General features: G+C 46.8%; 1 protein-coding gene across 2 annotated transcripts in view; it reads right to left on the bottom strand.

Annotated features, from left to right (window-relative positions):
• Positions 1-607: 607 nt before the first annotated feature.
• The window catches only part of zbtb17 (zinc finger and BTB domain containing 17), a 28,949-nt gene continuing 16,265 nt past the window's right edge, over positions 608-13,291 (bottom strand). For both annotated transcript variants that reach the window (XM_070860263.1, XM_070860264.1), the window contains exons 8-15: positions 9,059-9,359; positions 7,409-7,496; positions 6,005-6,121; positions 4,401-4,521; positions 3,972-4,102; positions 2,806-3,030; positions 2,313-2,402; positions 608-1,281 (exon numbers count right to left, since the gene is read on the bottom strand). In XM_070860263.1, coding sequence (XP_070716364.1) covers positions 1,004-1,281; positions 2,313-2,402; positions 2,806-3,030; positions 3,972-4,102; positions 4,401-4,521; positions 6,005-6,121; positions 7,409-7,496; positions 9,059-9,359 — 1,351 coding nt within the window. In that variant the 3' untranslated portion in view covers positions 608-1,003. The remainder of the gene's footprint in view (positions 1,282-2,312; positions 2,403-2,805; positions 3,031-3,971; positions 4,103-4,400; positions 4,522-6,004; positions 6,122-7,408; positions 7,497-9,058; positions 9,360-13,291) is intronic.

The raw sequence follows: 13,291 nt of genomic DNA, 5'->3' as shown, positions 1-13,291 counted from the left end.
GAAGATCGAACACCATCACATCCCAGAACCTACTTAACATTGTGAGATTCAAACACCACCAATGCAGCACTGGCAGAACCAGCCACCGTTTGTTGTTTGTGGGCAGTGTCTATCTTTACATGAATAGGTTCCACTGATGGAACATCTGTTTTCTCAAATTTGGATCCAATCACACAGGACGATTTTGAACAGCTGTGTTTCTGGGGTCGTGCTCTTTAGTGATCGGCAATCGAAGCTGATGCCCAATGTGTGCTCTACACGTGTTCGTTGTTCTTAAAATGGGCCATCAGCTGTGCTGACCCACAACACAGAACAACTTCTTGTTCTGCATGGTTCATGTAGCTGAGCCACCCATCAGAGGAGAACTGTGCACAATCTGTGCAGCACTGAGGAGACAGGAGGTCTAGTGGCAGCTGGCACTCATAGGAGTGACCAATACAATGTATCCTCACCGTGCCTTAAACCTGATCAGAATATATCAGAATGATCCCATGTAGTGCATAATGTTGGCTCCTGCTTCATAGTCAATTATGGCTTCAACCCCATGGGATACTGAAACCTCAAGGTCTCCCCCTCCCCCGCTCCCCCCAACTTCCCCAACCCCCATTGTGCTGGACCTAGTGCATTCAATATGAAGAAGAAAGTCAGAGACATTTATAACGGGACAACCCCTTCCAGCTGAACAGCGAGTCCCGTTAGTTTCAATCTTCAATCATCCTGACCGCCTGGTTTTATCACGGTCCTTCAGCTGTGAATGCTCAGTCTTGTTGCCCATGTTAATTCTCATTTTACAATGTGATTCGATTTGAGGGATGCATAAACAGTCTCTTTACATGTAGTAGCATGTAGCAGTTACAGAGTCAGTCTTGCAGCTTCCTATTCTTTAATGAGCAAGTCGCGTTGAATTGCTGCATTCAGCATGGGTTGATGTAACAGCAGTGCGTTTCCGTGTTACTAATGCTACATATCTTGCACAGTGTACCCGGCTGCCTGGATCATGCCCTCACTGTGAGGGATTCTGGCAGCTCAGGACTTGAGTCTGTTCAGTAACGGTGGGCGGGAGATCCGTTCCATCCCGTGTTCGGAACAGGAGTTCTCCCGGTTGGATGACATGCTCAGTTTGCCAGCTGCCATTGCTGTACTGCTGGTAAAAGTCTGTATCAGCCTGGAACATGACCAGGGCCTGCGCTGTGTGGATACGCACATGCTGCGCCAGGCTGTTGGCATCCAGGAACTTCTCCCCGCAAGAATCGCAGGCATATAGGATGTGCGCATTGGGATCTGTGGAGAGAAAGCAGATGTTGGAGAAGGCATTAACCAATGATGCCCAACACTAAATTAAGCAGGTCCGATGGTTGACAGTGATCCCGTCCCACCCTGTTACACCACACCACGATTTTTATTTAATTTCAAAGCTGCATAGCACAAAAATCTAGGCTGACACTCCAGTACAGCATGGAGGGAGTACTGCACTGTCGGAGGTGCTGTCTTTCAGATGAGACGTTAAACCAAAGCTCCAGCTGCTCTCTCAGGTGGAAAAGATCCCATGGCACTATTTTGAAGAAGAGCAGGGGCATTCCCCCAGTGTCCTGGCCAATATTTATCCCTCAATCAACATAATAACTTGATAATTAGGATCTGGTTATTATCATTTGCTATTTGTGGGAGCTTGATCATTTTCTACATTACAAAGTGATCACACTTCAAAAGTACGTAATTGGCTGTAGAGCATTTTGGGACGTCCGGAGGTCATGAAAGTCGCTATATAAATGCAAGTATTTTTCTTTTTATATGGTAATCTATTAATTTCCAACTGACCATGACAACCGTCACATAGCGAGAGGCCCTGGATCCGCTGAAGAACAACAGCAGGGACCTGAGTGGTGGAAGCAAGCATTCCAGGCTCAGAGTTTCCTCAAAATGGACAACTTAAATTGGGAACTTCTTAAATGAGCAGAACACACGGGGGAACAGTGGGACTTAGAGCAGTCACAGGAAGATATAGAGAGGGCACATAAAAAAACAGGTTATGAAACAGACAATCTGGGAAATGGATACAGAGACACTGGGATACAAAGGAGACACAGTGGGGGAAAATGGATATAGAGGTATAAAGGGGACACCGTGGGATATAATGCAGACAGTGAGGAACAGAGGAATATAAAGGAAACACAGTGGGGAACGAACTGAGGCAGATGGGTGGTTTGATGTTTACTCGACAGAAGGTGATCGCGGTGTTCAGGAAGTTTCAGCATTGAGGCCCCTTTAATAAACCGTGTATCTCTTCCCCCGATGTTCGCTCCGATCCTCACCTGCTTCCTGAACCTGTTCCACCGCCTTCGTAATCTCCGCCTTCAGGACCTCAGTCTCATCTGCAGTCACTGCTGTTGCCACAGGAACCACTACAAGGAGATAAATCAGCAATCAAAACAAAGCCAACAGTTAATGCTGTGAATACAGAGACAACAGTACAACTGGATCTGAGAAAGGCCATTACGGACTGGGACATAAATATCAACACCCATAACCGCAACTAGAACGTAGTTCTAGCTGGTGACATTCTCGCCCACATGACCCCTGGCCTAGATCAATGTTCACTTCATGTTGCCTCTGGATTTACTGGCCATGTTAGCAAAATGGTGCATCGCCTCATCGTAAAACCACGGTTTGCTGGGCAGTTCAAGTCACCCCTTTGATCTATAGTTTGCTGCCTGCAGTGTTTCAGAGACCAACATCTCTCAAGGAACATTAACGCAGGTATGAGCTCTGTCTCTGACTGGTGGCCATAGTAATGGCAATGCTCACCTGTAAGCTGGGTCACTGCAGTTGCAGCCAATGCCTCAGTTGCTAAGGTAACCATGGTATCCGTTGTAACAGTGACAATATTCCTTTCTTCCTCTTCATCCTCATCTTTACTTTTGAGTTTTTTAAGGCCGGTCTTTCCCTGATGCACGGTTTTAACGTGTGAGCGCAGATTGTCGACGCGATTGAAGCCCCGTCCACACGTGTCACAGAGGTAGGGCTTTTCACCTGCACAGGAAATTAAAGGTTGTTAAAGTCAGAAATAGATACAGCGGGCTCCAGATTAACATACCTTAACCGGCCTTCAGGTTAATACTGACACAATTTAACCAGGTCCCAGATTACACCCAACATTCTTTAATCGGATCCCAGATTATACCAAATATACTTTAACCAGGGCTCATATTATACCCAGCAAGTGTTAACGAGGCCCTAGATTATATTTGACACATTTTAATCAGCCCCCATATTATACTTAATATGCATTAACCAGACAGTTTATACCTGACGCACTTTAACCAGGCCCCAGATTATACTCAACACAGTATCAACCAAAGCTTAACCAGGCTCCAGATTATAATCCCTCACATGTCTATAGTGTTTCTTCCAGTTGCAGAAATAAGATAATCAGCCTGGGTTCAAACTGTAGTGAGTTAGTCAGGTACATGACTGGTGTTATGGAACCAGAGTGGAGTTACAGATTTACTCAATTGCTCTGGTTTCTGTTTTTTTAATATTTGTTCTCAGGACACTGGCATTTATTGTCAATTTCTTGGTGCCCTGAGTGCATTGAATCAACCACAAAATGTAGGCCTGGAGTTACATGAAGGTTAGACCAGATAGGGCTGTGGTCCCTTTTGCTGAAGGACCAGTTGGATTTTTACAACAACTTGGCAACTTTCAAGGTCATTTTTTTCTGATACCAGAACTATCAACCTCTGGGTGACCATAACCACTACACTACCGTACCCAGTCTAATTGATTGCTGTAAATCTATACTCTATATGCAATGCATTGGCTTAGTATTAACACTGGAGTTAGGAATCCTGACAGCGCCGAGACTTTAAAGAGGAGTCGTCTACATAGCTAGTACATTTCATGAAATAGTTCAAATCTGCCCGTCCTGAACATGGACAGATGGAGGGAGGTAAGTGGGACCTGCCACTCACCGGTGTGGATGATGACATGTTTGGCGAGGTCGCCGGCATTGACGAACGCCTTGTTACAGATGTGGCATTGGTGTGGCCGGATGTTGTCATGGTGTCGAATGTGATTGGCCAACTGACTGGACTGAGTAAACCTGAGGGGAGAGAAAGACTCGATGAACTGTGAGCTCAGTAAAAACCCTCCGTACTGGTTGCCTCATTATAACCACGCCCCGCCCCCCAACTACTAGTTACCTCATTATAAATCCCAGAACGGGTTACCTCAACATAACGCCCCTCCCCTGAAAGTGGTCACCTCAACATAACCCCACCCCCCAGGTTATAAATTGGTTAACATCCAGTCCTTGGTTCATCTCATAAATGTTTTCTCAGTTTTCAAACTTCACAACTGTAATTAAAACAGATGATTCTTTACCGATCTCTGTTACTGACCTTTTCCCACAGCGGTCACAGACGTACGGTTTCTCCCCCGTATGCTGTCGGATATGGGCGATCAGAGAGCTCGCCTGAGTGAAGCTTTTCCCACATATGATGCAGATACAAGGCTTCTCACCTGCAAAACACCACATTTAATGTAGCCAAGAAAACACGAGGGGAGGCGATGGAAAAGATAAATCAAAAAGAACACGTGGGTAAGGGGGCAAGAGAGCAAGTCTCAGAGAAAGGACAAGGGTGACAGGATAAGGCAGCGTGCGAGAAAAGAGCACAAACACAAGGCAGAGAGAACAAGTAAAGGAGCAGGTGAGAACGCAACAGAGGGAGAAAAGTGAGTGAGAGAGTAAAGGAGCAAGCAAAAAAAGGTTCAACTTTGACCTTGGTCTGATGTTGGAACAATTCAGCTACTCACCCATTGCCCCAGGTTTAGAGTTGCTGACATGAAACATTTCTACTGTTAGTTTTCTTCTCCTTCCCACCTCCCCTCCCTCAACAAACCATTCATTTCCCATCCCCCTCTCCAGGAACTGCCAATTCTTCCTGGGGAACGTTCCATGAATACGTACGGTACCACAGACTCTCGCCCAAATTCTTCACATGTGAGTTGTGACAGGGAGTGTCAACAGGTTATGCAAACATGGAGGGCACCCAAACCAAACTCAACAATTTGAAGTAATTGGTAGGAGGTTTAGAGGGGATTTGAGGAGAAAATTTTTCACCCAGAGGGTGGTGTGGGTTTGGAACTCACTGCCACAAAAGGTGGTAGAGGCAGAAACCCTCACCACATTTAAAAAGTACTTGGATGTGCACTTGAAGTACCATAACCTACAGGGCTACAGACCAAGAGCTGGAAAGGGGGATTAGGCTGGATAGCTCTTTGTCGGCTGGTGCGGACACAATGTGCCGAAATGGTCTCCTTCCGTGCTGTAAATGTCTAGGATTCTAACCCTGCCCTCACCTCGTGCACTTTCTTGTAGGGATCACGTGACAATTGATCAGGAGCCAGTAAAGTGGCTGGTTTTACCCCTCCTGAGCCCCAGGGCACTGACATTTCTACCACAACTCCAGGGGCTGAACCTGCGGCCATCCTGGTCTATATGGGTGCTGCAGTGCCGTGTCTCTAATTACTGTGCAAACATACCAGAATTGTCAAACTATTACTGTGGTTTTGGGTGGGGTGGGAAACAGCTTTAAAAAGAAAAAAAACAAGCAAAACCTCCCCAGCTGGCACTGGGCAAATGTAGATCCAGAGCTGGTTGCTCAAGTCACAGGGCTGAAAGAGACACAGAGAGACATGACATAACCACAAAGGAATGTTCCCTGTGCCCCCGGGGAAGAGCGGCTCGGGCAGCTTCTGCCATTCCACCTCCGCCCATGTCCCAGATGATGTTACCATAACGATTAACAGGCAGCTTCTGAGACCTCTCTCCACAGGCAAGAGACACCGCCATTATCAAACAGCACATTTCCCACACTAGCTTCAAATTTGGTTTGAAAGCTAATTTTTTTTTTTCGGGGTGGGAGGATCCTGCTAACTGTGAGGACAAGTGATTCTGTTTGACCAGTCGTGATCTTCACGCACAGATACTTAAGGCCGTTACCTGTGTGAATGCGCACGTGGCGCTGCAATGCTCCGGGGTCAGAAAAGGCGCGCTGGCAGTGCGGGCAGACATATGGCTTCTCCCCACTGTGGATCCGCAGGTGGCGTTTGAGGTTTCCTGTAAAGTAAATTCATTGGGGTTAGAGCCAGGAGCGGGTGAATCATCTGGAGTGACCTGCAGGAAAGTGTCAAACGAGGACCAGCCCTGGAGGCACGATACACTCTCAGCCCCAGAGAAAGAAAGACTTGCATTTATATAGGGATGCGTCTATTTGTACTGACTGAATTGCAGCCGTTTCTCTGATTGGCTCTCCATTATCACATGACCTATTGCTGATTGGTCCCCTAGGAGGATAAGCCACACCCTGAAGTTTCTCTGGAATGTGTAAATGGAACCTCCCAGCTTAACTTAGCACATTGTAACATGATCCATTTTTACTTCAGAAGTCAGAAAGGACACATCCCTCCCCCAGCCAAAGTGCCTTACCCCGAACACAAGTGCATGCCCTTATGCCCCCGCACGCGCCCCCCCCCCCCCCACCGTAGATGGTGTGTACGGATTATTAACAGGTTTATTGGGTATGAAGTGAACACTGACAGTGTCGTGACGTCTGGATTTCATCCACTCCAACATGTCCCTTGTAGGGGGTTGTAAGAACGTGATCTGTCTTCCCTGAGTTCCCTCTCTCCCCTCCGATTCCCCCTACCCGTGTCTCTCCTCCCCCTCCCCCAGGCTCTCTCTCTCTCCTCCAGTCTCTCTCCTTCCCCCCACAGTCGCCATCTCTCTCCCCCTGGCCCAGTCCGTTGCTCTCTCTCTCGCCCCACCCCCTCCAGTCTCTCTCTCTCTCCATCCCCCTCCCCCCAATCTCTCTCTCTCTCCACCCCCCCCTCCCCCGTCTCTCTCTCCACCCCACCTCCCCCGTCTCCATCTCTCTCTCTCCACCCTCCTCTCCCCGCCTCTCTCTCCACCCCACCTCCCCCCGGTCTCCGTCTTTCTCTCTCCACCCCCCCTCTCCCAGTCTCTCTCTTCCACTCCCCTCTTGGCCGCCCGCCGCTTCTCCAGCCTTTATAGTTTATATAGCGCCTTTCACGACCCACTGGACATCTCAAAGCGCTTTACAGCCAATGAAGTGCAATGAAAGAGGGACAATATACTCCCAGCCCCGGAGCGGGGCACCGTAAAAGAAACAGGGCGCGCAGAACAAAGCACGGCTTACAGGGAACATCGAGGTGCACTAAAGTCAAATTGCAGCCCCACCCTTCTCATTCTGCTGACATCAGCTAACTCAGCAAATGGAGCCCAGCATCTTTCCTGATCACTTGGCTACTTCCTGCCATAATTGGCTGAGTTATCGGGGAACTCCCAGTGTATTACTACACATTGCACAGCGAGCCCAGCTCTCACCTGAAGTGGTGAACTGCTTCCCACATTCTCTGCACTTCAGGGGTCCATCCACGATGTGAATCTTTAGGTGGGCTTTCAAGTTTCCCAGCTGTAAAACATAGATAAAGTGACAATAATTTTCATTGCCAGCCTACGCCGTATTTAGAGTTTTGCGGCATGAATTAGTGACCAGGATTCAGAACAAACCACCTAAAAAGTGCGACTGGAGAACGTTTCCGTTCTAAAACCTTCTTGCCACACAGAAACAGAATAACATGGTGCCTTGCAGGCACGGCGCACTGATGTTGAAATAGAAGGTGGCCTGGATCCCGCTCACCAGGTGAGTTCTGACCTTGGTTGTTGGCCTCAGGTAGAGCCAAGCTGAGCTTCCAGAATGACAAAATCTAATAGCAGTCAGCTCAGCAGCAGAGCCTTGCTGAGAGAGACCCGAAGAGTAGGCAGAATATAAAATAAATAAGGTTGGGGGTGGGAGGGAAGGGCTCTGGACAATGTAGTTGCTGATAATGACAAAGTCATTTATCTCCCTCCATCACCACCGGCCCCAAGTTAGACACCTTTATCCACACTACTACTATTTTAAGTTGCACCTGTAAATCAAGTGCCCCCTGATCAAAAGGGGGCACTAAAACCGACACATTGAACAAATTAAACTTTTGACAGTAATCTTAAATCAAATTAAAATTTGGTTGCCGGGGGTGATGATGCACTCCAGTCCCTCCGGTGCCCACCTCTCGCGGAAGGCCGCGAGCGTTATCCACACTACAACTTGGTTGGGAAGTGGACAACAACACAGATATGCACGATGCTGCACCTTTGCTGGCCACCGGGGGGCGCATTTTAAACAGCGTCAGCCTGATGAAAGGTCATCGCCTAAAACGTTTCCCTCGGTTTCTCTCTCCACAAATGCTGCCTGGCCTGCTGAGTATTTCCAGCGGTTCTGGTTTTTATTTCAGATATCCAGCATCCGCAGTCTCTTGCTTTTGTCTCAGTGTCAGCTAGTTTCCCTCCTTGACAGAGCCTGCTTAAGCTCACCCCAGGGGAATGGGAGTACAAAAAAGCCATCAGATGATTTTCAATTCAGCGCTCTGGGTTTTTGACACATTATCGTGGTAAAATGACAGACAACTCAATCTGTGGCATTCTCGCCCAGCATGCAGATATGAGAATCCAAATCATTTTTAGAAAAGAATTGTACTTTCTGTCGTGTGATGTGTTTTACGATATTGCTTTGGATGCCATTTTAGCTCCACCTATAGCCTAATGAACTGGACTCGGGAGAAAGGTCTTACTGGCTTGGTATAGTGCTGAGGCTGCAAATTCTGACCTTCCCCGTTCTAGGCCAAGTTAGCTGATCTTAGGAACACTACAACTGGCCCCTGGATAGAGGGTGGGGGCATCTACCCTGTCAAGCCCTGTAAGAATTTTGTCTGTTTCAATGAGATCACATCTCATTCTTCTAAACTCTAGAGAATATAGGCCTAGTCTACTCAATCTCTCCTCATAGGACAATCCCTCCCATCCCAGGAATCAGTCTGATGAACCTTCATTGCACTTCCACACTGGGGAAGTACCACAGATTGACCTATGCCACTGGGATGTACCCCAACAAGGACATCTACTCAGAGGAAGGAGGGGGAAACTCTATCCTACCTGATTAAAACGTTTCTCGCAGTGCGGACACTTGTGAACCTTGTCAGCGTCATGCATCTCCAGGTGGCGCATTTTGGCAGTGGGGTCGGAGAAGGACCTCTCGCAATAGTCGCACTGGTACGGTTTCTCACCGCTGTGAACCAGCTGGTGGCGTTTCAGGTTGCCGGAGGTGGTGAACGTCTTCCTGCAGTCGTCGCACGTGTATTTGGCTTCGCCCGTGTGTCGCTTCTTATGCAGGTTCAGCAAACTGATCAGCCGGTAACTTTTCCCACATTCCTCGCAGGAATGAGGCTTAACAGGACTGTGGGGAGAGCAGGTACAAGTCAGCACAGCATTCCAGTCGCAGGATGCACCCCGCAGTGATTTTTAATGCTTGGACTTAAAGCATCGAATGGGCACATTGCACATAGAAAAATTGGGCATGGAGAATCGCAGGGCCATTACACAGCCGACAAAATGTTCCATCTGTTTAACTGGATGGGTAGAGATGCCTTTTGTGCTCCAGTGCAATTACTGAACCTTGAACCAACAGTTCGTTTAAAAAAAAAACCTCTGGTTTATACAATGAAAATCCATCCAAAGGAAGCAAATCTTTGGTCGCTAAATAGATTGTGGTCCCGCTCCCAACTCACGCACCTTCTGCTGTGTCCGCTCATAGAATGATACAGCATAGAAGGAGGTCATTCGACCCATCGTGCCTGTGCCAGCTCTTTGAAAGAGCTATCATAGAAACATAGAAAATAGGTACAGGAGTAGGCCATTCGGCCCTTCGAGCCTGCACCGCCATTCAATAAGATCATGGCTGATCATACACCTCAGTACCCCTTTCCTGCTTTCTCTCCATACCCCTTGATCCCTTTAGCCGTAAGGGCCATATCTAACTCCCTCTTGAATATATCCAATGAACTGGCATCAACAACTCTCTGCGGTAGGGAATTCCACAGGTTAACAACTCTCTGAGTGAAGAAGTTTCTCCTCATCTCAGTCCTAAATGGCCTGCCCCTTATCCTTAGACTGTGTCCTCTGGTTCTGGACCTCCCCAATATCGGGAACATTCTTCCTGCATCTAACCTGTCCAGTCCCGTCAGAATTTTATATGTTTCTATGCGATCCCCTCATTCTTCTAAACTCCAGTGAATAAAGGCCCAGTCGATCCAGTCTCTCCTCATATGTAAGTCCAGCCATCCCTGGAATCAGTCTGGTGAACCTTCGCTGCACTCGCTCAATAGCAAGAATGTCCTTCCTCAGATTAGGAGACCAAAACTGAACAATATTCCAGGTGAGACCTCACCAAGGTCCTGTACAACTGCAGTAAGATCTCCCTGCTCCCATACTCAAAATCACTAGCTATGAAGGCAAACATACCATTTGCCTTCTTCACCGCCTGCTGTACCTGCATGCCAACTTTCAATGATTGATGTACCATGACACCCAGGTCTTGTTGCACCTCCCCTTTTCCTAATCTGCCACCATTCAGATAATATTCTGTCTTCGTGTTTTTGCCCCTAAAGTGGATCACCTCACATTTATCCACATTGTACTGCATCTGCCATGCATTTGCCCACTCACCTAAGACACCCTGCAGCCTCTTAGCATCCTCCTCACAGCTCACACCGCCACCTAGTTTAGCGTCATCTGCAAACTTGGAGACATTACACTCAATTCTTTCATCTAAATCATTAATGTATATTGTAAATAGCTGGGGTCCCAGCACTGAGCCCTGTGGCACCCCACTAGTCACTGCCTGCCATTCTGAAAAGGACCCATTTATCACGACTCTCTGCTTCCTGTTTGCCAACCAGTTCTCTATCCACGTCAGTACATTACCCTCAATACCATGTGCTTTAATTTTGCACACCAATCTCTTGTGTGGGACCTTGTCAAAAGCCTTTTGAAAGTCCAAGTACACCACATCCACTGGTTCTCCCTTGTCCACTCTACTAGTTACATCCTCAAAAAATTCCAGAAGATTTGTCAAGCATGATTTCCCTTTCATAAATCCACTGCTTTCCAAATGCACTGTTACTTCATCTTTAATAATTGATTCCAACATTTTCCCCACTACTGATGTCAGGCTAACCGATTTATAATTACCCGTTTTCTCTCTCCCTCCTTTTTTAAAAAGTGGTGTTACATTAGCTACCCTCCAGTCCATAGGAACTGATCCAGAGTTGATAGACTGTTGGAAAATGATCACCAATGCATCCACTATTTCTAGGGCCACTTCCTTAAGTACTCTAGGATGCAGACTATCAGGCCCGGGTTTTATCGGCCTTCAATCCCATCAATTTCCCTACACAATTTCCTGCCTAATAAGGATATCCTTCAGTTCCTTCTTCCCACTAGACCCTCGGTCCCCTAGTACTTCCGGAAGATTATTTGTGTCTTCCTTCGTGAAGACAGAACCAAAGTATATGTTCAACTGGTCTGCCATTTCTTTGTTCCCCATTATAAATTCACCTGATTCTGACTGCAAGGGACCTACGTTTGTCTTCACTAATCTTTTTCTCTTCACATATCTATAGACGTTTGCAGTCAGTTTTTATCTTCCCAGCAAGCTTCCTCTCATACTCTATTTTCCCCCTCCTAATTAAACCCTTTGTCCTCCTCTGCTGAATTCTAAATTTCTCCCAGTCCTCAGATTTGCTGCTTTTTCTGGCCAATTTATATGCCTCTTCGATCCAATTAGTCCCACTACCCTGCTCTTTCCTCATAGCCCTGCAATTTCCCCCCTTCGGGTATTTATCCAATTCCCTTCTGAAAGTTATTATTGAATCTGCTTCCACCACCCTTTCAGGCCGTGCATTCCAGACTCGCTGCACAATATTGTTTTTCCTCATGTTGCTGCTGGTTCTTTTGCCAATGACCTTAAACCCGTGCCCTTTGGTTACTGACCCTACTGCCACTGGAAACAGTTTCTCCTTATTTACTGTATCAAAACTCTTCATGATTTTGATCACCTCTATCAAATCTCCTCTTAGCCTTCTCTGCATCAAGGAGAACAACCTCAATTTCTCTAGTCTCTCCATGTAACTGAAGTCTTTTATCTCTGGTACCATTCTCATAAATCTTCTTTGCACCCTCTCTAAGACCCTGACATCCTTCCTAAAATGTGGTGCCCAGAATTGAATACAATACTCCAGCTGGAGCCGAACCAGTGTTTTATAAAGGTTTAGGATAACCTCCTTGTTTTTGTATTCTATGACTCTATTTATAAACCCATTTACCTTTTTAACAGCATTCTCAACATGTCCTTTCACCTTCAAAGTCTTGTGTTTGTACAACCCCAGGTCTCTCTGTTCCTGCACCTCATTTAAAATTGTAGCATTTAGTTTATATTGCCTCTCCTCATTCTTCCTACCAAAATAAATCACTTCACACTTCTCTTGTGTTAAATTTCATCTGCCATCTGCCTGCCCATTTCACCAGTCTGTCTGTGTCCCCCTGAAGTCTGTTACTATCCTTCTCACTGTTTACTACATTTCTGAGTTTCATGTCATTTGCAGAGTTTGAAATGATGCACTGTTTCCCCAAGTCCAGGTCACTAATTCTTCTTCTTAGGTGGTCCCTTGTATCAAAGATGACTTGCTTCCACACCAAAAAGGGATGAGTTCACAGGTGTTTCAATGAAGGACCTGACATTCCAGGTCCCGAACTACATATTGAAGGGTGGAAGATGCCTGTGCGTGGATTTTTATAACGTGTGGTGGCCATTGTACACCAGCCATCACACGGGCTTGACAGAGCTAGGTCTTGGTAGAATGGCAAGGATTAACCAAGACTACTGGAGACCAGCTCTGCTGCATGGATCTAGTGCACACACAGATCGCAGTATGTGGTGTATTTAGATTTCCAAAAGACATTCGATAAGGTGCCACACAAAAGGTTACTGCAGAAGATAAAGGTACGCGGAGTCAGAGGAAATGTATTAGCATGGATAGAGAATTGGCTGGCGAACAGAAAGCAGAGAGTCGGGATAAATGGGTCCTTTTCCGGTTGGAAATCAGTGGTTAGTGGTGTGCCACAGGGATCAGTGCTGGGACCACAACTGTTTACAATATACATAGATGACCTAGAAGAGGGGACAGAGTGTAGTGCAACAAAATTTGCAGATGACACTAAAATTAGTGGGAAAGCGGGTTGTGTAGAGGACTCAGAGAGGCTGCAAGGAGTTTTGGATAGGTTAAGCGAATGGGCTAAGGTTTGGCAGATGGAATACAATGTCGGAAAGTG

Source organism: Pristiophorus japonicus, chromosome 18, assembly GCF_044704955.1.
Source record: "Pristiophorus japonicus isolate sPriJap1 chromosome 18, sPriJap1.hap1, whole genome shotgun sequence".
NCBI lineage: Eukaryota > Metazoa > Chordata > Chondrichthyes > Pristiophoridae > Pristiophorus > Pristiophorus japonicus.
Note: the sequence above shows the minus strand (reverse complement) of the source record. Positions and strands in the feature narration are given on the sequence as shown.